General features: G+C 36.0%; 1 protein-coding gene across 5 annotated transcripts in view; it reads left to right on the plus strand.

Moving 5' to 3' along the window:
* LOC119838117 (fasciclin-3) overlaps positions 1 to 27,384 on the plus strand; it is a 96,672-nt gene that overhangs the window by 20,908 nt on the left and 48,380 nt on the right. For all 5 annotated transcript variants that reach the window (XM_038363938.1, XM_038363939.1, XM_038363940.1 and 2 more), the window contains exon 2: positions 4,832 to 4,985. In XM_038363938.1, coding sequence (XP_038219866.1) covers positions 4,934 to 4,985 — 52 coding nt within the window. In that variant the 5' untranslated portion in view covers positions 4,832 to 4,933. The remainder of the gene's footprint in view (positions 1 to 4,831; positions 4,986 to 27,384) is intronic.

Here is a 27,384-nt window from a genome sequence, read left to right on the forward strand (position 1 = left end):
GTAGCTAGGTGGCTAGGTGGCTAGGTGGCTAGGTGGCTAGGTAGCTAGGTAGCTAGGTAGGCTGTATATTTACCACGTGTGAAGCCAGGGCGGACCACAAGGTTCTGATGTAAAGTCAATTCCCATGTGAATCATACAAGAACTACCCAAATATACTTCTAATGATATAATTGGTTGGTATCGTCTAGGCAATAAAAAACAATTGACAATTACGGGCAAAGTCGCGTGAACAAATTAATTAGGTCGCTGGCCAATCGGGATGCCTCCATCCCATTTCTTGTAAATGACCAACAAATTTTTGTCATCTGGGAATCGAACCCGTGACTTACGTTTTGTTGTAAACCTGTTAGTTTCAAAATTTAATGTCCATTCATAAAATAATAAACTAGCTATTGCCCGCGGCTTCGCACGCGTTAATTCGGAGTAATTGATATTATTATATATGTAAACCTTCCTCTTGAATCACTCTATCTATTAAAAAAACCTCATCAAAATCCGTTGCGTAGTTTTAAAGATTTTAGCATTCATAGGGACATAGGGACAGAGAAAGCACTTTGTTTTATACTATGTAGTGATTTTATCTCGAAAATTTGTTGTAAATAAAATTTATTCGCGATATGTCGCATTGGTTACGCTGTGGTTTAGAAACGTTATCGTAAAAGGAAGTAGGTTCAATCATAAACCTAGTTAGGTCTCGATAAAACGTTCACTGTAAATGCTCTTATTGTTTACGTGTAATGTAAAAAGAACATGTTTTTTTTTGTTTTAAACTAGTAATACACCCCGGCTTCGCCCGTGGTACGTACCTATGTCACTCAGTGAAGTTACAACTTTCTAATTCTGACGATTTGAAGGACGTTAAAGTTTTTTATTTAAAATTACGACCAATTTTAATTCATCTACGACCAATTCCAATCAGCACAATTGGAACAGACAGATCAAAATAATTATTTATTCTGAATTGAAAAGTCTACTGAAAGGTACAGACTACAGACAGCTCTTGTAAACATAATAACAAATATATCCCTTTGATATCATCGGCTTGGGGTGAACGCACCCCAATCAATGGGTGCTAGGCGACGCCGTAACAACAATGACGTGCTGACGTCACCAATTGCGACCCATTTACAGGTTCATATTCAAAGTAAGGTACTTTATGTCAGCGGCAACTGAGCTGGTGGTTCGCCTGATGGTAAGCGATCACCCGTGAACAGAGCAGAGCCTCTGTGAATGCGCTGCCCGCTTTTAAGGAGTAAGGGATAAGGAAATAGATGCCTCGAAAGAAGGAATGGACTGGGAAGGGTGAGGGGCCTCCGACTCCCCCACACATCGAACGAAACACAGCAGCATGCTAGTATTTCACGGAGGTCTGTGGGGGTGTGGTCCTTCCCCGGTGCGAGCTGGCCCAATTCGTACCGAAGTGAGCTCGACTCCCACGTTAACCACATGGGAGGAACCAGCTTTTAATTAAAAAACGAATCATCACAATGAGTTTACCCAGTTATGAGATAACAAACACAAAAAGACAGTGGAAGAGATAACCTCCTCCCTTTTGAAGTTGTTAAAAAATCCAAGTATAAATTGAATCCATTTCAATAGGATTTACATATTAAGTAGGTGAATAAGTTAATTGCATTGCGTTGTATTTCAACCGCATTATGAATCAGATAATTTTAACAATACGTTTTTAATATGGCAGCTTAATTATAATTGTTAATTGAATTCATTTATTTATTGAAATCGCTTTGCGTGTCCATTTTGATTCTCATAATTCGATTTAAATCTCGTTATTGAAATAAATCATTGTTTATTTCTGAAAGCATTAAATTCCAGCTGCTGCCCGCAGCTACGCCGACGCGGTCTTAATAAATTTTCATAGTACAAACTTTCATCCCCTATTGTATACCCTTGGGGGTAGAATTTACCAAAATCCTTTCTTAGCGGATGCCTGCGTCATAACATCTATCTGTATGCCAAATTTCAGCCCGATCCGTCCAGTGGTTTGGGCTGTGCGTTGATAGATCGCTAATCGCTATGTCAGTTAGTCACCTTTGAGTTATATCATCATCATCATCATCATCAGCCCTTACATGTTCCCACTGCTGGGACACAGGCCTCCTATGAGGGTTCAGGCCATAATCCACCACGCTGGCCAAGTGCGGGTTGGCAGATGTCACATATCGTCGAACTTTTGATTCTTGGACATGCCGGTTTCCTCACGATGTTTTCCTTCACCGTTTTAAGCAGTGATGATGTTATCCACATGTGCAGATAAATTGAAAAATCAATTTATTTATTACACGCTCGCCCGGTCTCGAACCCCGACTTATCGATTTTGAAGTCCGAGGCTCTCACCATTGAGCCATCACTGCTAATGGTGGAAGAATTTTTGAAATCGGTCCAGTAGTTACCGAGTCTAACGCGATCAAACACACTAACTCTTCACCTTTATAGTACTAGGTAGTTCTATTCGCTGGGCATTTTGTATTATACCGAATTCCCGACATAATACAATATGTCGGGCTTGTGAACTGTCTTGACTGACTGAGTAAAAGGAGGATTTACAATATCAACTTTGCGACGTACAACTACATATATCTAGTTTAATTTTTAACATTTATTACAGCTGTTATAGTCTCATCACGCATACACCAGTCTATTATTATGCACCTGGTGTATAATTAAAAACTGATTAGGCGACCCATCCAAAACCCGACCGCGCGCTGCGCAGCTTAACCCGCAACAAAAAACCGGAAAAGTATGGAGAGCGGAGTGAGTGCGCTCCTTCTGTGGGACAGCTATTTCGGTATGCCCGCCGGATGCGCCGGCGCATTGTACGGTGCGCAAAACAGATTTCGCAAGTTTTCACTTTATTAATGGATGTTAATCGGTGTTATATATATGTATTTTTAATTTTTCTGTCATTGTGAAGTGACTTAAAACAATACTTTTTAACTAAAGACTAAATCGCCTTCAAATTGCAAGAACTAAGTCATTTTTAATTTTAACATGGCGGGCACTAGCTTTCAAACAGAGTTTGAATCATAAAAATCGGTTCACCCAGTAAGAACTCGCTGTAAAGTGTTCGAAACGTCTGGTTAATAATATAATGAATAGATCGCGTTTAAAATCCGTTTAAGTCTTTAATTTCTAAAAAAAATATTTATTCTATTTTGCGGACGCTACACCTCATATGTGCGTGTGAACGGTAGCCACGCAGACGTACAAATAAACAAAGCGTGATTATTTTGATTTTGTCTGGTGAAAGTATTTAATTATTATTCTTACTCGACTCCACCCTATGGTTCAGTGGTTAACTTATTAATCGACACATTATATTCCCGGGTAATCATTTATCGTGATTGGAAGAATATAAACTATCTTTTTTTTCATTTCATTAAAATTTGTTGAGCAGTTCAGGAGTCCATCGCGGACAAACAACGTGGCATAATTTATATATATTAAGATAATTTTTAAGTACTTTGCCTTGTTGAATTCTATCAAATAATGAATAATTGTAATATTATATAACGTATGTCTGATCTATCAACGCACAGCCCAAACTGCTGAATCGATCGGGATAGCTTAATTTAGATTAGAAGACACCTTGGCTGTTAATAAAATTGATCAGGTGTGAAATACATCTATATTGTTTTTTAACACGATTTTAATAGCTTCACCTGTATGTTTGTATGTTTGTCTGCTTTAGACTCGATATGGCTCTTAAACGGATAGATTCAATTCAAACTATGTACACTTATCAGTGACAATATAATAATTTCATTTATTATATACTCTGTATTATATATAGAGCTAGGTTTTTTTATGTCATAGCGGGCAAATGAGCTGGTGGTTCGCCTGATGGTAAGCGATCACCGGCCGTGAACATTCGCAGAGGCTCAGACCTCTGAGAATGCGCTGCCTGCTTTTTAAGGGATAAGGAAAGGATTGATAACTGGAAATAAGGAATGGACTGGGAAGGGCTAGGAGAACGAAATAGGCCTCCTGTGGTGAATTAGGTTATTTCTATCAAAAGGGTGTATTTTAGTTTTTTAAACTATTTTATTATTTCATAGTTTGTATCTTAAATAAAACGAGATAGAGATATCTTACAGCTTCTAATGATATTAAATATATCCCCCAACTCAAAATTAAGGTAGTTATGAATTTTATGTCCATGTCTGGGTGTGAGTATTTCTGTGGCGTCGTAGCTCTCAAACGGCTGGGCCGATTTTGATGCGGATTTTATTAGAAAGACAGTCTCTTTAGCTATGTTTAAAGAAAATTGATCAATATGAATTCAATATGATCCTATTCTGTCTTATCAAACAAAAATATTAGTTATATTCTAAACACTATTAAAATTCAAGATGGCCGCCCAACACAAAATGGGATCGATCTTTTGAAGTGTTTGTTTAATATTATTTACAAACGATTCAGTCGTTGTCATGGTAACGTGTAGGTGTGTACTTAGACTTAATTATCTGTAACGAGTTGTAATATTTATGTTTATTTTTGTAGAGGTGAAGTAATAAGTAGTTTAATACCTAGTTAGGTGTTTCAGTGATTCGAATATGTAACTTTTATATTATGTTATATTAATTCTCTATTTAAAATATTTAAGTTGTTTAAACGAGAAGTTTCTTAAGGCATATTTCAAAAACAAATAAAAATCAACGTCCACAAATCAAAACTACAACAATAATAATATCAACTTCAAAAAACCTCGTGGCTCCGACCAGTCCAACGGTCAAAATTGATTGGACACATTACCTAATCCAAAAAATAGAAGAAAAAAAAACAAAAACCTATAAAACCTCTTTTGTTACAGGCCCCAGCGTGAAGCCAGTTCGAAACTCGTTTAAGGATTTCAAAAAAAGAACGCTCGTCTAGTAATGCGAGTGGGGTTATCTGTGTAAAGTACGTAAGCAAGATGGCCGCGTTTCCCGCGCTTTTTGGACTGCTCTTCGCGTCGCTTGTGACAGGTGAGTTTTTTTTTATTGTATGGCCATGTTTACGGTCAGTTTTTAGGCTGAGGCGTTATAAAGAATCTTAAGCACATTTTAATGGCGACTTTCTAAATACGTTCTTAGAATATTTTCTGTGCTAAGTTATATTTTTTTGGAGGATTAATGAGGTAAAATCTTGTAAACTGTACATAACTAGCATAAAACTACGAAGTATCGAAATATGTTAAAAGTAATGCATATGATTCCATAGTAAAAATAATAGAAAAACAACATTACTCGACTGTAATTTTTTTTAAGGTTATAACAGAGAATAAATGCTACCTTAGCCAGGTTTTGGCCGTAAAGTCTGAATCTCTATCAGTTTGACATTTAATTTTCGCGCCAATTTATACTCTGTTACGAGCGCGTGATAATAATTATAGTCGACATTTACAATACAAAAGGATACAATAAATGTTTTGTTTTATTTATTTCTGACTCATAGTCTATTATTGTTGTCTTATTCACTTCTATGTTTTCAAAATATTGTTTTATTGTATATATACGTATATTTTTATACGTTAAGGCATAAGGAAGTTATAATGGTGATTTTTTTTTTGTATATAAATAGGTTTTGCTCGCGGCTTCGCACGCGTTAAATTCTGAGTAGTTATCACACATATAAACCTTCCTCTTGAATCACTCTATCTATAAAAAAAATATAAAATCTTCTTGAAAAAATCAGTTGTATAGCTTTAAAGATCTAAGCATACATACATACATAGGGACAGACGCGGGAAGCGACTAGCTTTATACTATGTAGTAATATTGGACAATAATCAAGACAGCTTGATATTTCTACGGAATAAGCCTATCTGCTTCTATGGTGTCTTTATTAACCCATGGAGCATGTGTTATTCCAGTTGTACAGCTATCTCCATACATAATTTCATTACAATTGGTTGAGTAGTTTGCGTGAAAGAGTAACAAACACACACACGCACATACTCACAACTTTCCTTCCTTATTTATTGACCTTAAAATATGTAAGTAATTAAAAAAATATGTAAATTATATATACATATATAATACTTAGACTTAAATATACTTTTTTTTTTCTTTTAATAATTAGTTGGCAACCCTAACCACTGCGCCATAGGAACACTTCCGTTAAGGGAACACGGTCAGTGTTGTAAAGTTATTTATACCTGAGACAGACGGTCGTGACAGTGGTGTAGGTCGGAGTTTTATATAGCTTGGAAATTACTGAATCGATTCGGATGGAGTTTTGCTCATGGATTATGTTATTTAACGTATGTTAAATTAAAAATACATATACAACAAAGTCGTCGAATTGTTATAATCTGGAGGTCGTAAAGAAGAGGTGTCTTCTCACGCTCCATCTTAGACAACATCTTCGCTTACCACCAGACGAGTCAAGCGCTTCATATAAACTACTAGCTGCGCCCCGCGGTTTCACCCGCAATAAGTCTGTATCCCGTTGGAATATCGGGATCAAAAGTTGCTTATGTGTTATTCCAGTTGTCCAGCTACCTACGTGCCAAATTTCATTGCAATCGGTTCAGTAGTTTTTGCGTGAAAGAGTAACAAACACACACATCCTTACAAACTTTCGCATTTATAATATTAGTAGGATATTGATTCGAAATTTCCTCACCCTTCCCAGTCTATTCATATCCAGTCAATCCTATCCTTATCCCTTATTCCTTAAAAGCGGGCAGCGCATTCACAGAGGCACTACCTCTGCTCTGTTCACGGGCGGTGATCGCTTACCATCAGCCGAACCACCAGCTCCATTGCCCGATATGATATAGAAAGCTCATAAAATTCTACAAATACTTACAGTATTACTAAATTTATTATATTTAAATTGTTATTCAAAGATACGTGTATCACTTAGCGCCGCTACACACAGACGGAAGTGATGTTTATTTTTCTAGTTCTTCACATAAATATAGACACACCATGTGCTAGCCGTTATCCTCTGCTTTAAAATAGTTTTTGTATCGACCTTATAGCATATTTATCGAAGATACATGAAGATTGCGCTTTCAAACGTGTTAAATTGTAAATACAGCTTTCCCCCCGGGTTTCGCTTGGAAAATATCTCATGGGAAAGATTCCCATGGGAAATATATATACATATATATATATATATATATATATATATATATATATATATATATATATATATATATATATATATATATATATATATATATATATATATATATATATATATATATATATAACTAGCTGCACCCGGCAAACGCTGTTCTGCCTTACTCTTATCGTTTAGTGGTATGAAAAATAGATGTTAGCCGATTCTCAGACCTACCCAATATGCTTACCAAATTTCAGAGGAATCGGTCAAGCCGTTTCGGAGGAGTATAGAGACTAACATTGTGACACGAGAATTTTATATATAAGATATATAAAGTGATCTATGTCAGTTGCCTAACTAGCTCCAGACAAAATTCATATCATGATATCGCTCCTTTGCCACGTGAAAGATGAACAAACAGGCAAATAAACTTGCGCATTCTATCCCACTTCCTACTTATATTATAATTACGCAAGTTTGTGAAGATTTTTCACGCAAAAACTGTTGAACCGATTGTAATGAAATTTTTTACGTAGATAGCTGGACAACTGGAATAACAAATAGGCTCTTTATCCCGATATTCCTACGAGATAAAGATTTACGGGTGAAACCGCGGGGCGCAGCTAGTTTCCTATATTTGTAAGGACTAGATGGACCTGCGTCGCTACTTATTTGGTTAAAAGTAACCCATGTTCGAATCTATCTCTGCACCAAATTTTATACAGATCGAATCAGCTGTTTTCACTTGAAAGAGTAATAAACGACATTCTGATAAATTTTAGGTACACAGTAGAGATGTCACTAGGGCGTAGCGTAGAGTCCTAATAACTAGGATCCCTAGTATTCCTATAGCATTAGAAAGCTGCAATTTCACTGAGTGTTATAGGCTATGTATGTACCACGGGCCTAGACTAGACTAGACCGCCTCCTTGGTACAATGAGAGGTCCTGGGTTCAATTCCCGGTGGGGATGCACAAAAAAAAAATATCTCGGTCTAGCAGGACACAGAAGGCTGATCACCTACTTGTCCATAAAGAAAATCGATCAGTGAAACAGATATACATAATCTGTCCCATACCCTACTAGGGGGACACGGGACTTCACTTTTTTTTTATGTACCACGGGCGATGCCGGGACGCACAGCTAGTGCATAATATAATAATGTTGTTGTTTATTATAAACAACTCAATGATCCAGATAGCACAGCTCCCACGGATCTCACTGTTATCTTCAATGTATATTGCAATTGTGAAATATGATATAACTCGTAGTGTTTATTTCTATGCCTAGTTCTGCCGCGTGGTTTCGCCCGGGAAGCAAGTGTTTCTATATCTTATACTTGACGCTCGTCCCGGCTCCACCCGGATGTCAGGACTGTTTTATCCCAAGGGAGCATTTAATCGGGATAAAAAGTATCCTATCACCCATGTCAGCTCATACCCTGTCTGTATACTAGATTTCATCAAAACCCGTTCATCCATTACCTCGGCCTTCCCACTCCCTTCCTTTATTCTCGTAAATACATCATCAGAAATATGTTTATAACAGACCAAATCTGTTGCCGCTGTAACAAATAATAATGAAAAATCGAGGTTAAGCAACAGTAGGCACGGTCACAAATTGGATGGGTCACGAAGGAATCTTTATCTTGCAGGGTACCCTTAGTGTTGCGAGATCGACTCGCGCTTGGCCGATAACCTACATTCCAATTGACCAATGCTAATTCCTCGATCTACTAAAATGACGAAGTCTCATTAAATCTGTATTGATTGGCTGATTCATACATTCAAAGTCGAAAGTCGACCGCAGAATAGCGCAATTTCACGTGAATCACCTTTCGGGGAAGTCGGTTATTACGGTTTACGTGAAATAAAAATGTTATTCAGTAATAAATAAGATTAGTAATGATGATAAAACTAAGTTAATTACATAGTATTTTCTTGTGTTTGATTTCACGCGAGTATTATACATTTAGAAAATAAAAACTTTTAAACGGATTTTAAACGCGATTTATTCATTATATTATTAACCCGAGTCTCCCCGTGACCACGCTCGCTGTAAAGTGTTCGAAACGTTGAGTTAATAATATAATGAATAAATCGCGTTTAATATCCGTTAAAAAGTTTTTAATTTCTAAATGTATGTATGTATGTTCGTTACTTTTTCATACAAAACCAGCATTTAATATATTCGATATGAGTTTTGTTTACAAGTGTACCATCCAGCCTATATTTATGATAGAAATCAATAATGAGAATAATGTACAGTCGATTTCACTTACGGTTAACCTACTGCGCAGAAGTGTGTAATGTTCTCACTTTCACGTTAATTTGTTAGTGCTTCGAGTTTTTTTTAACCGTTTGTTTCAATTTTCATGGATCGGTTATATATAAATGTTAAATACTAAAGAATGAAGCCTGTCTATTCAGCAGTATCCAATTGATAAAGAAACAAATTCTATTTGTGTATGTATATATGTATGAAAATATAATATATATTTTTACTGTATTGAAATTTATATAAGAAATCTTATTTATTTATTTTTTTCGTGGTATATATATATATATATATATATAAATATATATATATATATATATATATATATATATATATATATATATATATATATATATATATATATATATATATATATATATATATATTTATGCTCTTCCCTACTCCTATCCTCTATTTTAACTTCTCTCAGTACAACCGGAAGAAATCGCTATTTAGCGATAAGACCGCCACTTGTGATAATGTTCCCTAGGTTAAGTCTCAATTTGTAATTATTCCAAAACAATAAAGCATAAATAAATAAATAAATAAACAAACATACTTGAGTAATTTGCTTCCCTGTACCCGGAGGATAAAATAAATTCGCGTGTATGCTTTGTCATTGGATAGGACATTAAAAATAAAGATAAAGTTTCCTAATAGTTTATTTGCTAATATATATATACCTAAAGGCATATAGTAAAGATCTTACTTCGACATTTCACGCAGTACAAGGTCTTGTAGACCCCGCGAGAGAAGCCGCAGGCAGCAAGCTACTTAAAGAAGTGAAGTTATAAATTCTGACAACACCGACGCGGTTTTATCCAGTTACGTAGCACTTAGTAAATATGAAATAATGTTGCCATTAAATTTGTGAATTTTTGAATTATTTTACACTAGCTGCGCCCCGCGTAAGTCCGTATCCCGTAGGAATTAAGTTAATTAGTTTAAAATTAAATTAATTAATTTATTAATTTTAATAATTTAAAATTTATTAAAATTAATAAAGGTTACATTTCGGTGAGTGTGCACTAGGGCTGCACAGCTTAATCCCTTCATCCCCATTCCTCAATCGTACCTCGAGGCGTACCGAAGGATTCCATCCTTTTATTGTTGATATCCCACCTATTAGAACTCGTCGCTTCGAGTCTTCCTTCATCATTAATACAGCTAAGGAATGGAATTCCCTCCCCGCCACTATTGTAAAAAAAAAAAAAAATATCGGGATAAAAAGTTGCCTATATGTTATTCCAGTTACCAGCTGTCTACGTACCAAATATCATTGCAATCGGTTCAGTAGTTTTTGCGTGAAAGAGCAACAAACACACACATCGTTTGAAATTTTCGCATTTATAATATTAGTAGGCTAAGAAGTTGTGAAATACAGTCTTCTTTCATTATTTACAATACAAAGTGGATTTTAATACCATAAATATTTAGAAATTAAAATCTTTTTAACGGATTTTAAACGCGATTTATTCATTATATTATCGAAACGTCGGGTTAATAATATAATGAATAAATCGCGTTTAAAATCCGTTAAAGTCTTTAATTTCTAAATGTATAATACTCGCGTAAAATCAAACACAAGAAAATACAATAATTTATAAGACAATTATTTATTTCTACATGCTCTTGTCCGCAGATTCGCTCGCTTTCGAGTTGTAAATCATAAATCTCGAAACCACCTAAAACGAAAAAGAAAAATCAGAAAAACTGTCACAGCCATTTAGGTGTACAAGTACTTACCTCCATTTATGAAAGTTGGTTAAAAATTAAGCACCTAAAAAGGGGTTGGGGGTAACAACGCAAGACACAGTCAACGACACGTCGTTCATTCACCCAGACTAAAAGTGAAAAACTGAACTATCTAGATACCTAAAGTCTAGACTGAGAAAACATACAGTCCTGTGAGAATTGCTTTCGCCATAATGATAGGACTTGATGTTTTGATAATCGTTTATAATGTAAATCTGGAGTTTGTTTGAATGCGCCTATATCAGTAACCATTGGGTGTTTACGTGCTTCGTGAATGCTATAGGCTAAATACCACGTGTGAAGCCAGGGCGAACCGCTAGTCCATTATAAACAAACACTCATCTTGTACTAGCGGTCCGGCCCGGCTTCGCCCGTGGTACATATATAGCCTACAGCCTTCGTTAATAAATGGACTATCTAACACAGAGAATTTTTCAAAGCGGACCAGTAGTTCCTGAGATTATTGCGTCCAAACAAACAAACTCTTCAGCTTTATAATATTAGTATAGATATACCAGAGGCCCGTTTCCCTTTCCTTACCCTTGCGTGCATTCCTATATCGTTGATAATCCTTACTTCAGACAGAGGCACTACCTCTGCTCTGTTGACCACAACAATGACCTCATTTAAGGAGTCGGTTAAATCAAACCGATCAGGCAATAAATACAATTGCGGTGTACTCGACACAATATACGAAACGGGTACACATATAACGATGCAACTTTCACTCGCAACGAGTTCGACATGCTCGCGAAACTCTCACCGCGCAAAACTTGTTGTAATTACTGTTAATAATCATGTGATGTACATTATTTGAATGTTTGCATGTGTGGTCTATCAGTTACGGGTGAATGCGTTTGTATGAGACACGTTCGTCTCAAGGGCATTTATTATCAATGATAACCGGTCAAGTGCGTGTCGGATTCATTACGGGCTCCTTGCAAAATAGCATATACAAAAAAAATTAGTCACCCATCCAATTTACGACCGTGCGAAGCGTTGCTTAACCTCTATTTTGTTACTTCTGTCCGTCTGTCTGTCACCAGGCTGTGTCTCATGAATCGTGATAGTTAGACAGTTGACATTTTTAGAAAAAAAAAAAATCGAAGTTAAGCAACGGTTGCCACGGTCATAAATTGGATGGGTGACCGTGTTTTTTTTGCAATTCCTTTATACGTACAGAACTCGATGTCGCCAGTCCGACTCGCACTTGACCGAGTTCTATCTAAACATACTCGTATCATTTTATTCGCGACAACATAAATCTATTTTATGAAAACTGAAATAAATCCTACTATCCTATCCTACTAATATTATAAATGCGAAAGTTTGAAAGGATGTGAGTGTGTTTGTTGCTCTTTCACGCAAAAACTACTGAACCGATCGCAATGAAATTTGGTACGTAGACAGCTGGACAACTGGAACAACACATAAGCAACTTTTTATCCCGATATACCTACGGGATACGGAGTTACGCGGGTGAAACCGCGAGGCGCAGCTAGTCAGTCTATAAATAAACTATCTATTATTAATGAAATAAAACTGAAGCACTCAAGCACCTAAATGCTAAATAGACTCGACCTTGGTCGCGGAATAGACGGTCATTCACACTGGAGTGCAATGCACTATCTCCTGAAGAGGTTATGTCATTGTAATGTTTGTTTCAGTGAAAACGGATGAGCTGATTTTGATGGATTTTTTTTTTCTTTGCGAAATGCGAACGTGTGTGTCGGTACATAAACTTGAAGTCAAGTATTTTATAACTGAACTATAGATTATGCAATTTTAGTATTAGTTTCAATGAAAATTAAAAACAAGTGAACTGATTTTTGTGTAATTTTTTGAAATAGATAGCTGTGCGAAATTTAAATGTATATGTTGTTACATAAACTCAAACTCAAGTATATAAGTAAGTTATTCAATTAGACTTCTTCTAGAATCACAAACACAAAAGTAACTTAATAAATGTTATACATTCTCAAACGACTTCAAAAAAGCAAGGAATTTTATTTTAAATACATGTGTTTCGAAGTAAACAACAGACGGACTTGCGCATATATATTATTTACATTTCCAACGATATAACATACGCATAATCCTACTAATATTATATATGCGAAAGTTCGTAAGGATGTGTGTGTGTCTGTTGCTCTTTCACGCAAAAACTACTGAACCGATTGTAATGAAATTTGGTAGGTAGACAGCTGGACAACTGGAATAACATATAGGCAACTTTTTATCTCGATATTCCTACGGGGTACGGACTTGCGAGGGTGAAACCGCGGGGCGCAGCTAGTAAAATATATTCATTTAATCCAGCAACTATAGACTCATTTTGTGAGTAACAATATGCTTTAAAACTATGTTAGTACATGAAATTAGAAATTATCATATTCTATACCATTGATGCAAATACATGTTATATACATATTTACATAATCTAGTCAACCTCCTTTATCAAGTCGGTCAAAAATCGAAACCTATTTAGGCAACACGTGTGGGAATCTAAATTTAATCATTGCGTTGGTAGCGAAATTCCAAACATATGTGAATTCAGCAATGTCTTATTATGTCTTAGATTTAATTATACTTATACTAAACTGTTAAATGAAATCACAATAATAACTAGCTGCGCCCCGCGGTTTCACCCGCGTAAGTCCGTATCCCGTAGGAATATCGGGATAAAAAGTTGCTTATATGTTATTCCAGTTGTCCAGCTATCTACGTACCAAATTTCATTGCAATCGGTTCATTAGTTTTTGCGTGAAAGAGTAACAAACATCCATACATCCATACTTACAAACTTTCACGTTTATAATATTAGTAGGATGTGAAAGTTTGCTTGTTTGGATGTTTGTGCGTCAATCACGCTGAAACTGCTGAACGGAAGAGAACGGGTAGGAGTTGATTTTTGACTTGATCCCAAGCCATGAAATGTTTTTATTTCAAACTAGCTTTCACGCAAAAACTACTGAAACCGCGGGACGCAGCTAGCATTATATCTGTATGATAAATCTGACCGCCTCCTTAGTTCAGTGGTTAACACGTGAGCATAGAACCGAGGGGTCCTGAGTTCGATTCCCGGTGGGGATCATTTTGAGGAAAAAAAAATGTCTCGTTCTGTCAGGACACAGAAGGCTGATCACCTACTTGTCCATGCCCCACACCCCAGTAGGGGACACGGGACTTCGCTTTATGATAATTTGTATTCATTATAGACTAGTTGAACCACGCAAGTTCGTCTGATCTCTTCCATCGTCACCAATTTAGTGTAGAGAGTGTGGGGCGATAAATTAAAGTTTGCAGCCAAATAAAATAATTATATATTTAGTATTTTCTTGTGTTTGATTTTACGCGAGTATTATACATTTAGAAATTAAAGACTTTAACGGATTTTAAACGCGATTTATTCGTTATACTAGCTCCGCCCCGCGGTTTCACCCGCGTAAGTCCGTATCCCGTAGAAATATCGGAATAAAAAGTTGCCTATATGTTATTCCAGTTATCCAGCTGTCTACGTACCAAATTTCATTGCAATTGGTTAAGTAGTTTTTACGTGAAAGAGTAACAAACATCCATACATCCATACTTACAAACTTTCGCATTTAAAATATTAATAGGATTATGTCCCTCCGTGACCACGCTCGCTGTAAAGTGTTCGAAACATCGGGTTAATAATATACTGAATAAATCGCGTTTAAAATCCGTTAAAAAGTCTTTAACTTCACCTGCATTAGCCTTTCTTCCTTCTTAGTACGCATTAAATTCGGAGTAGTTTATTTATTTATTTATTTATTTATTAATAGAATTAAACCTTATAATATACAGTAGTTTAATACATACAAAATTTCCTGTTGAATCACTCGTATCTATTAAAAATACCCCATCAAAATCTATTGTGTAGTTTTAAAGATAAAATCACACATACATACATACATACATAGGGAGGCGACTTTGCTTTATACTATGTAGTGATGCTGTATCCATGCTTTATCATATTGATGTCTTAAATGATAACAATTATGACTGAAACTGTCCCATACGCCACAGCGGGTGTTGGGACATGGGACGTCAAAAATAACAACAAATCTACATGTCTTTCTAATCATTGATACATCCAGACGGATGTATAGACATATATCCTAACACCCATGCCCCACTGCGGGCCATGGGACGTTAATTATATGCGTAAGTACAACAGAAACAGTGTTATTTCACGTATTCTGTCATAAACAAGAGAAAACCGACAATAAAGGAGTCGTCGGACTGAGACGAGTACTAAAAGCCCTCGCATTGTTACATAGGCGCCTTTTAGGACACACGACACGATAACGTATCCGATACGATATTTTATTATTTCATTCTTCAACGAATCGTCTTAAACTAGTTTGTTATTGGAAGTATCCTAAGTACTATACTATAGTATAATATATACGACCCGCGATTTCACCCGCGTAAGTCTGTATCCCGTAAGAATATAGGGATAAAAAGTTGCCTATTTGTTATTCCAGTTGTCCAGCTATCTACGTAAAAAATTTCATTGCAATCGGTTCAGTAGTTTTTGCGTGACGGAGCAACAAACACACACACATCCTTACAAACTTTCGCATTTATAATTAAGGATTAGTACGATAACGTAATGGGAAAATATCATGAGTTTGTTATAGTAATTGATTGATTCGCGCTGAACGAAAATTGACAAAGCTCTTAGTGCGTTACTAGTTACATGCCTTCGTAATGTACGCTACGATAATCTTAGCGATAAGATAGCTCACTGAGAAAACAATTGAAAAGTTAACATTTAATTTTTTAGTTTTATAGCATTGAAATGCTTTATAAATGAGAAATTTTGAAAGAATAGTAATTTTTTTGCTACGGTTAGGCAAGAAACACGGGTTCTTATCCCTCCTCGTCATCAATTTTTTTCTTTTCTTTCAAAATTTCTCAAGTTAACATTTTATAACGAACCATACGATTTATTTCTTAAAGTCTATAAATAGATACAGAGCAGAGAGGTAGGTTACGCTATGCTGAAGCAAATAAATAACAATGTATCGTCGTGTCGTGTCGTGTCGTGTCGTGTGTCGTATCATGTAAATGTGAGTTTATCATCGGAGCCATAATGACGGTGTCGCTTTGTGTACATTGTATTAACACGAAAACTTAACCGACTGTGCGAAAAGCAGTCAGGTCTGTTGGCAATTGCTTTGAGTTGAGTATTTAAGTGAAAATTAAGTTAGTTTTAAAACAGTTAAGAATTTTTAAAACTGATGGAGATTTATGAATTTAATCGTCAAAAGCAAACTGTTTTTAATTAACTTTATAATTTCAGTTCAAATATATATTTAATCTGCTTCACAAAGGACTTCTGATCTGCATGCAATTACATATTTTTCAGTTATATCGATAAAATGTTTGAAACCCATACGGTTATATCAGTTTAATAAAAAGAAATGCTACTATATAAAAGCCCCATAAAGGGCCTTTAAAGGGTCACTGCCTTATCCCCATAAGGTCCAAAGCTAATAAATTAAACAATACATTATTAATTCAGCTGCGAATGGTGGACAATGAAAAATAACACAACGTATTATACTTTGTATTATATTATATCTATCTATCTATATGTCACAGTGTTAGTTACTAGACTACTACGAAACGGCTGGACCGATTCTGATGAAATTTTGTGTGAATCAGTTAGGTCTGAGATTCGGCCGACATATTTTCATACCTCTAAATGATGAGGATGAGGCAGAACAGCGTTTGCCGGGTGCAGCTAGTACTATCCTTTCAAATTTAGCTTAGTCTTTAAACGCACTAATTTAACACTAGCTGTGCCCCGCGGCATCTCATAACAAAATTAAATAGTTAAGATGTCAATTTTTAGTGTAAAAGTATGTCCATGTTTGACACTTTGTGGTCATCTATTTTCGTTTTAAATTTTATCATAATCGGTGTTGTAGTTTAATCCTAACAGTCAAGCAGACTATATAAAACGAAGTGTTTCCCGACGTCTGTCCTACGTGTGCTTATCTTTAAAACTACGCAACAGATTTTGATGCTGATGATGATGATGATTAAGAGAGAGTGATTCAAGAAAAAAAAATGTATATGCTAATAATATACACGTGCGACGCCAGGACAGGTCACTAACTTGTAATAAAAGTATGTATTTATGTGTGTAATTAATTTTATTTAAATTTTATTTTTGTTTCAGGTAATACTTTAAAATAGTTGGCAAGGAATTAATTCTCCGAAGTTGTGTATGTATCTATGAATAATAACTAGACAATTATGTACTAGCAGTCCGCCCCGGTTTCTCCCGTGGTATATATAGCCTATAACAATCACTGATCACATATATATCCAACGGTGAAAGAATTATTGAAATCGGTCCAGTAGTTCCTGAGATGAGCGCGTTCTAACAAACAAACCCTTCAGCTTAGAATGACTTGTAGATATGACAATGTTTATCGTTCTGTCATTCAAAAACTATTGAATCGATTTCGCTCAAATTTTGCATACAGATAGATAACTAGGAATAAAACAAAAATATTAGCTACATACTACGATAGCCCCGCGCCTGGATCTAGATTTAACAAACTTTCTATTTGCCTAGGTCTTAAGAATCCTTGCATGTCTAATGACTGGGGATGTTTAAATATAGGATGCATATGCAAAGACACGCTATGATGGAATTTTTAATGAAGTTATGAAGTTTAAAAATAATACTCCTTGGCATTTTAAAATTATTTTAATAAGTGCTTTTTCTTCTATCTATCTCAGTTAGTTTAGCCCGCGGATTCGCTTAGTTGTATTTTAAATCTCAATATTTTATTTGGAGCAATGGCTCAGTGGTGAGGACCTCGGACTTAAAATCGACAGGTCGAGCGAGCTTGCAGGAAATAAATTGATTTTTCAATTTATCTGCGCATGTGGATAACATCACCACTGCTTAAAACGGTGCAGGAAAACATCGCGAGGAAACCGGCATGTCCGAGAATCAAAAGTTCGACGACATGTGACATCTGCCAAGGCCAGCGTGGTGGATTATGGCCTGAACCCTCATAGGAGGCCTGTGTCCCAGCAGTGGGAACGTGTATGGGCTGATGATGTTTTTTTATGTATAGATGGATGGTTAAATTCAAAACTTTATTATTATACGATATAGTAACTTAAAACATTGGAAGTAATAAATTCCACAGTCCACCCTCCGTTACGCACCACCGGCCCGTCCGGTACAGGTGTTTTCATGGACATACTAAATAACTAATTGCCCTAAATTTACGCGATACAGTGGTTGTCAAAGTTTTGGTATTACTATTTAACTCTATCCTACTAATATTATAAATGCCGAAGTTTGTAAGGATGTGTGTGTGTTTGTTGCTTTTTCACGCAAAAACTACTGAACCGATTTCAATGAAATTTGGTGTGTAGACAGCTGGACAATTGGAAAAACATATAGGCAACTTTGTATCTCGATATTCCTACGGGATACGGATTAACGCGGGTAAAACCGCGGGGCGCAGCTAATCTCAAATAACTGTCTAAACTGTCGTTTGACAGGTTATCAGACAGGTTGGAAACGATTGAAAAGATTTTTTTCGACAACTACCGCCTTTTAATTTTTAGTTTTATAGCATAGAAATGCTTTATAAATGAGAAATTTTGAAAGAATAGAAAAAATTTGATCACGAGGCAGGATTCGAACCTGCGTTTCTTGCCTAACCGTAGCAACGCCTAGCCTCTCGGCCACCCGTGACAACTACCGCCTTACTAACCGAGCGCCACGCGCACGAGGATTCACCGCACGACTATCTCTAAACCTATACGTTTGAGAGGTAATTAAACTCGTATATTATCTGGCTTGTATGCTACAAGTTTGATGTATGACCGCCCCCTAGGTACAGTGGTTAACGCGTGAGCGTAGAACCGAGTGGTCCTGGGTTCAATTCCCGGCGGGGACGCACAAAAAAAATGTCTCGGTCTGGCAGGACACAGAAGGCTGATCACCTACTTGTCCCTAAAGAAAATCGATCAGTGAAACAGATGTACATCATCTGCCCCATACCCCACTAGGGGACACAGGACTTCACTTTTATGTTTGGAAGGATCTCATAGGAATGAGGGGCACGAGTGAACCCGTCGGCGGAGGCTAGTGTATGTAAATGCTCCAATTGATAACAGAGCGTCACTAAAGCGTCCTAAACCGGATGTAACGGTGGACACGCGCCAATGATTCCCCGGCGATTTTATATTGTTTAAATCATCTTTTTTTTGGACAGTCGCGTCGAATAGCCTTTTATGTGTACACTAGCTGCGCACCGCGGTTTCACCCGCGTAAGTCTGTATCCCGTAGGAATATCGGGATACAAAGTTGCCTATATGTTATTCCAGTTGTCCAGCTGTCTAGGTACCGAAATTTCATTGCAATCCGTTCAGCAGTTTTTGCGTGAAACGCACACATCCGTACAAACTTTCGCATTTATAATATTAGTAGAAGATAGTAGAGATGACAAGAAACTCGATAGTTAAAGAACCTTTGTCCACATAATAGTACCATAAATTAAATTCAACATGTATTACATTAATTAATCAACAAAAAAATATGCCAAAAACTGACAATCACGATGACAGCTGTCAATACAGCCGCGTATAGTCTGTGCGTTTCGCGCGAAAAGGCGGGAGTAGTGACACGTGACAGCTGTCAAGTGTGCAATCAACATTACCGGCGGCCATTAGTGTGGTCGATGGGGCGGAACTTTCACCTGGCGAGGGAATGGAGTTTTTAGAAATTGGGGAAAAATGTAAATGCATAGGTTGTTATGACTTAAATTGAAATTAACGTATTATGGAGATGGTTAACGTTAAGATGAGAAATAAATTCTGTAAAAACTGCCATAACTGTAAATATCATAGTAATAGATTTTCTTCTACCGTATGTGACGTCATTACGGTTGTCAGCGGTACTTTATAATAAAGTATTGTACGTTATTTCAGGTAATATTTAGTCGTAAGAGTTTTTTCGTTAAACGGAATGTTTGGTGCTGAATGGACTTCGTCACTTGAACCGCTAACTTTTAACGATATAAATATGTTTAGAAATTAAAGACTTTTTAACGGATTTTAAACGCGATTTATTTATTATATTATTAACCCGTTTAAAGCGAGCGTGGTCACGAACGTGACTATAAAGTGTTCGAAACGTGGGGTTAATAATTTAATGAATAAATCGCGTTTAAAATCCGTTAAAGTCTTTAATTTCTAAATGTATAACACTCGCGTAAAATCAAACACAAGAAAATAAAAATATGTTTTAAATATAATAATAAAGAAAAATAAATTGTACTTTATTTGGACCTTTACTTAGATTGCAAAAAAGATGGCAACCATAGACGTCATAGCATAATTTATCGCTTATGTAATAAAATATTTTCTTTCGTCATAAAGAAATTGTTTTTGTCATTAATGTTCTTATAAAAAATGAGACGTGAATTGGATAATTCCGCAAGACCTAACAAGTTGAGTCTAGGGCTTACTCGAGACAAGGGTAACGACCCTGTTATGTTACAGTCTAGGTGCCCTAGCTTTTGAATAACTTACCTATTTGGGTAAGATTTTAAGGCGAACACTGGTTAAATCTAGCCTTTATCCTCTGCTCCCTTTGGGATATAAACTCAAACATTTATTTATTCAATTAGACTTCTTATAGAAGCATTTTTAACTACCATAACACACCAGTTCGGAAATCAGTTTCCGAGAAACTGTAGTTATTCGAAATCTCTTAAAATCATATCAATGTTAAAACATTTTACATTTAAAACAAGTGGTTTTGACTGCGGAAGCGTAACAGACAGAATTTAACACATCCTAATAATATTATAAACGCAAAAGTTTTTAAGTATGGATGCATGTATGTTCGTTTGTTACTCTTTCACGTGAAAACTACTGAAGCGATTGCAATGGTATTTGGTACGTAGATAGCTGGACAACCGGAATAACATATAGGCAACTTTTTATCCCGATATTCCTACGGGATACGGACTTACGTGGGGCGCAGTTAGTTCAAAATAATATCTATATACTAATATTATAAAGCTGGAGAGTTTGTTTGAACGCGCTAATCTCAGGGACTACTGGACCGATTTGAAAAATTCTTTCAGTTTTAGATAGCCCATTTATTGAGGAAGGCTATAGGCTATATATGTACCACGGGCGAAGCCGGGTCGGACCGCTAGTAATTAAAAACACTTGAAAAGAACTTACAACAATTGACGTGCAAAAATGACTCCTCGTAAGCTCGCTGTCAAACTTATAAGTTCTAATAACTTATAAGCTCTTCACTGAGCTTTCCAATGGATTTGGAAAGCTGTTGCTGTAGTGTTGCGTGTTGTCGATAGATCGTGTCGATGAAACTCGTGGTATATAGTTTATTAATTTATCTTACTTTTATATACTGATTCAGTTACAGTTGTAACAGATACAATATGATTCAGTAACAGATACAAGTATATTAGTTATTGTTTTATGTACTGTGTATTTATAATAAGGTTATATGTATGTATGTGATACAATGTAAATAATAAACAGTTGGTTATCGTTCGAATTGAGAAAAAATTTTCCAGTAAATGGAAATGTCGTAAAATTGGTTGTTGTGCTAATTATAATTGTGAACTTTCATCATCATCAGCCCATGTATGTTCCCACTGGCACAGGTCTCGTATGAGGGTTCAGGCCATAATCCACCACGCTGGCCAAGTGCGGTTTGGCAGATATACAGATTGTGTACTTTAACACTTATTTAATTAATAAATAAATATGATTTGAATTCTTATATTTACATATACGATTAGCGATTAGATGCAGATTGTTAAGTTACCTTATTGTATTATGTCTATAAGCAGTTAATTCAACAGGAAATTGGTAATTTTTAACATTACATATATATTAAAATATAATTAAAAAAACGATAAAACGCCATGGGAAGGCGTGTTCCAATCCCATACCGTAATCGTTATTTTCTTTCCAAATAAATAGAAAACACACTACTACGATTATCGATACTACTTCAAAATTATCGATAAACACACAACACTATACCACAAGTATACATTTTCTCACGGCAACCGGTCTCAACGGAATGGCCTTCTATAATTTGCGATTTCCACAAACGGGTCGTGTTTGTTTGAATTAGTAAACTATGCTAATTTATAATGACTCGAGTGGATATCCATTGCAGGTGATACTTGTTTGACGCCGTTTCTCTCTCGTTGTAACATATGCTAGTAGCTGTCCGCCCCGGCTTCGCTTGTGGTACATATAACATATAGTACTCAAGGATCAAGTATATAACCGCTGGGTGCAGGGTTTCACCCGCGTAAGTCCGTATCCCGTAGGAATATCGGGATAAAAAGTTGCCAATATGTTATTCCAGTTGTCCAGCTGTCTACGCACCAAATTTCATTGCAATCGATTCAGTAGTTTTTGCGTGAAAGAGCAACTAACACACACACACGTCTTACAAACTTTCGCATTTATAATATTAGGCGAAGTAGCTCCTTAGGTAAGCATGTTCAAACAAACAAACTCACAAACTTTACCTAGGTATCATACCGAATATGAGAACATAATTCAATCTTGATGCTTAAAATGACATTAATTGCTCAATGTAGAAATTATAACATTAAAATAATTATGTTCAAAAAACGACCAATCTGGGGGCTGGCGCCACTCCAGATTCTAAAATGGGACCAAATGACATCAATTCCCTATCAAACATAAAAAGAATCGCGTCCATCGCTGGAAAACACACATACAAAAACAGACGAATTAACAATATCCTACGTATTAAGGAAAGTTAGTGAAATTATTTTGTAAAAGTGCCTATTCTAAGAATTCTAACATTAATAGTCAACATAGTATTTGCTTGTGTTTGATTTTACGCGAGTATTATACATTTAGAAATTAAAAACTTTTTAACGGATTTTAAACGCGATATATTCATTATATTATTAACCCGACGTTTCGAACAGTCTCCCCGTGACCACGCTCGCTGTAAAGTGTTCGAAACGTCGGGTTCATAATATACTGAATAAATCGCGTTTAAAATCCGATAAAAGTTTTTAATGTCTAAATTAATAGTCAAGTTTGAAAAGCCCTTGGCAATATTGGTCAAGGACCTACCTATAATCCTGAATCTTAAAGCCTAAAATAAGTTGATCAACTTATAACTTAACGGAAATTTCCTTATATAATACAACAAGCTGTTACCCGCAGCTTCGCCCGCGCGGTCTTAATAAATTTTCGTGGTATAAACTTTCATCCCCTATTTTATCCCCTTGGGGGTAGAATTTATCAATATCCTTTCTTAGCGGATGCCTGCGTCAGAACATCTATCTGCATGCCAAATTTCAGCCCGATCCGTCCAGTGGTTTGGGCTGTGCGTTGATAGATCACTATGTCAGCTAGTCAGTCAGTCAGTCACATTTGAGTTATATCTAAATAGATATTAAAGGCTGGGAATATTCCTTAATCCCCTATCTAACCTACTAAAATCTTAGTAAACAAATCATTGAAATTTAACGATTAAATTTGATATTATTTATTACATTACTATTTTTGGAGCTAAGGGTGTTTTTCTCGTGATTTGTTTTGACTAACTTTAATGATAACAATACTTATTAAGAACATTGTTGTTTATTTCCAAAAAGATAACAAAAAATCCACAATTTATTCTGTTTTCTCGATAGTTATCTTCTACTTTTACTAATATTTGGAAAATTTTACCGATTATACGGTTTTCTCAGCACATCACTACAGTTAGTCAGCAATTTTAGTCGATAATCTGCAGAGACAGCTCTCGATTATCAATTTCAATGCCAATTTCGATTGTGACAACTAATTATCAAATAACTAGCTTTGCCGTCCGATTTTCTTCATTCTTTCAAGTCGGAACAGAGCGACTTTATCATAAATTACTAGCTGCGCCCCGCGGTTTCACCCGCGCAAGTCCGTATCCCGTTGGAATATTGGGATAAAAAGTTGCCTATATGTTATTCCAGTTGTCCAGCTGTCTACGTATCAAATTTCATGGCAATCGGTTCAGTAGTTTTTGCGTGAAACAGCAAGAAACACACACACATCCTTACAAAGTTTCGCTTTATAATATTAGTAGGGTATAGTAGGATACTGATTGTTGTGTCCGGATAGTTAGAGAGTGAGATAGGCTACAGAAAGAAAGGAAGATAGATAATACGTTTATCAGTACACATACACAAAGGGAAATATATAAAGGTACTTAATATATACTTATATGTGCCTTAATTAGGCCTGCTTACAAGTGATGCTAATAAGATAGTGTTAAATGATTTGTTTCTACAAAAGGTAACAGACCTGGGGGAGGGGAGGAGGAGGGGGACTAAATGACAATAATTTCCTACCAAACACCAAGAGAATCGAATCTATCGGTTGAGAACCCACTTAGCTCTTAGCAAATCAAAAAATATCACTCAAATTGTGAACCTCCTTTATGTATGAGACGTTGGTTGAAGATATTATGTAGAATTAAAATGTCTAATTGATATTATTACACCCTTTTTATTAGCTTCACCTGTATGTTTGTATGTTTGTTTGTAACCGACTTCTTTGGGCGCGATTTTGACCCACTTTAAACGGCCAGATTTCGTTCAAACTTTGTAGATTTATTGAGGACCGATGACAATACACTAATTTGATAAAATTAATCCATTTTTTAATTTGCAAAATATGATTTTTGTTAACGCGTGTTTTTAGTTTTTTTAAACTACAGAGTTTGTTGCCGGCTCTTCTCTGTAACTGCCTCCGAACCGGTGCTAAATGTTATAACTGTGTTATGACGATTCAAAATTGCTTCTATAAGAAGTCTAATTGAATAAACAAATTTTTGAGTTTGAGTTTGAATTTGAGTTCGAAATAATATAACAAACACTATATAACTATTATGATAAACATTAGACGACCTTATTCGTGTGACCTCTTTCATCAGCCCCAGTGGAAACGTACAGGGAAGTTTGCACGCTAAGAGGCGCGTCGGGGTGCGGCTTATCCTTTTAAGGTAATACTTGTCTGTAGGGGTAGCGAGGCGATAAGCTATAAATGTTTATAACTTAGTATTTTCTTGTCTCACCGTGACCACGCTCGCTGTAAAGTGTTCGAAGCGTCGGGTTAATAATGTAATGAATGAATCGCGTTTAAAATCCGTTAAAAAGTTTTTAATTTCTAAATGTTTATAACTTTATATACAAGACACCGAAGCGTTAAATTTTTAATCACATTATATATTGCTAGCTGCGTCTCGCGGTTTCATCCGCGTAAGTCCGTATCCCGTAGGAATATCGGGATACAAAGTTGCCTATATGTTATTCCAGTTGTCCAGCTGTCTACGTACCAAGTTTAATTACCCCTTAAAAGCGCTCCCCACTGCTCTGTTCACGGGCGGTGGTGATTGCTTACCATCAGGCGAAGCACCAGCTCATCTGCCCGCTATGACATTAACATGAAAAAGTTTAAAAAACTAAAACCCGACTACGTAAAACTAATTTGCCTCCAGAGGGCGCCATATTGGATTTAATGTGACGTCAGCCGCCAGCGTCAGCCTATAACAAACAGACAAACAAAACGCTTCTAATGATACAACATTTGTTGCTTTATTACTAGCTTAGAAGTTATGAAAGAACAGATGAACATATGCACACACAAACAAACATACCGGTCAAAATCATAACCCTCTTTTTTCCGTAGTCGGGTGACAGCCTCAGCTAGCATAGCTTCAGCTGGCGGACGTTCACTTCCGACTGGGGACAGGTGGAATTACCACTTTATTTCTATGTCACATGGAAATGTTTTTATAATAATTATACGTTTTTAACTATTATTTGTTCATGGCTTTGCTTGTTTATAGTGTGGTGAATGTTGTGATGAAGCGTCTTGTTTGTTTGTGTGTTTATTTAAAGGTTCCCTAATAACATACCTCTTAATATACTCATAACCTCTTTGGTACAGTGGTTAAGGCGTGAGCTTAGAACCGAGGGGTCCTGGGTTCGATGCCCAGTGGGGACACAAAAAAAAAATGTCTCGGTCTGGCAAGACATAGAAGGCTGATCACCTACTTGTCCATAAAGAAAATCGATCAGTGAAACAGACGTATATCATCTGCCCCATACCCCAGTAGGGGACTACACTTTAATAACATATGAAAAATCAGTGAAGTGCGAGTCGGTCTCGCGAAACTAAGGCTTCCGTGCTGACTGCAATTTATTTAATCATGAATCCAAATATAAATATAAATGACAAATATAAATGACCGTGCCAAGCGTTGCTTAACCTCGATATTTTGTTATGTGACGTGATAACGGCAATAGAAATAGGTGATATCTCTAAATTTCAACAATAACTATCATGAGCTACAGCTTGGTGACAGAGGGACAGACAGACAGACGGACAGCGAAGTCATAGTACTCTTACCCTTTGTTAGCGAAATGCTACAAAATGTCTTAAATTATTAAATACACAAAAATACATACATATTTTTTGTGAGTAATATCTAAATATGATATTCTGCTTTATTTAGTGTTTTACTAACTTGTGTGCAGTAGTTTGCTTGTGAGAAATCACTGAAATGATAAGTCCGCTTTATTAACTGGTGTGGGATTAAGTAAAAAAATATAATTAATTACTTAATATTTTATAAGCCAAGTATGAACTAATAACCTTCACACTACTATTTATTAATTTACTAGCTTTTGCCGCGGCTTCGCACGCTTTAATTCGGAGTAGTTTAATAGATCGTATCATACATGTAAACTGATTTATAAAAAAAAAAAACCCATCAAAATCCGTTGCGTAGTTTTAAAGATTTAAGCATACATAGGGACATAGGGACAGAGGAAGCGACTTTGTTTTATACTATGTAGTGATTTATTGTTTAACAAATAAACAATAAAAACAATACACACTTCAAAGCAGACACACACTTGGCGCTAACAAAGCAAGAACTGAACCAACTTGAAACAAAGAGTAAGCAACTCTATCGGTTTTAAATTGTTTTTCAAAGTTGCTGAAGTGGTCGTTGGTACTTGGAAGATTTATTTCGTGTTTCCTTGTGGTGTAGTGGTTAATGTGATACAACTCAGAGATCGTGTTGACGATTATCTTATATATTAGATTATATATACCTAGTCTTGCCATAAATATTGTAATAAAGAAAAAAGAAAATTGTTAACTGCAAATAACATTTATTAC

This window comes from Zerene cesonia, unplaced genomic scaffold, assembly GCF_012273895.1.
Source record: "Zerene cesonia ecotype Mississippi unplaced genomic scaffold, Zerene_cesonia_1.1 Zces_u001, whole genome shotgun sequence".
In the NCBI taxonomy this organism is placed as follows: domain Eukaryota; kingdom Metazoa; phylum Arthropoda; class Insecta; order Lepidoptera; family Pieridae; genus Zerene; species Zerene cesonia.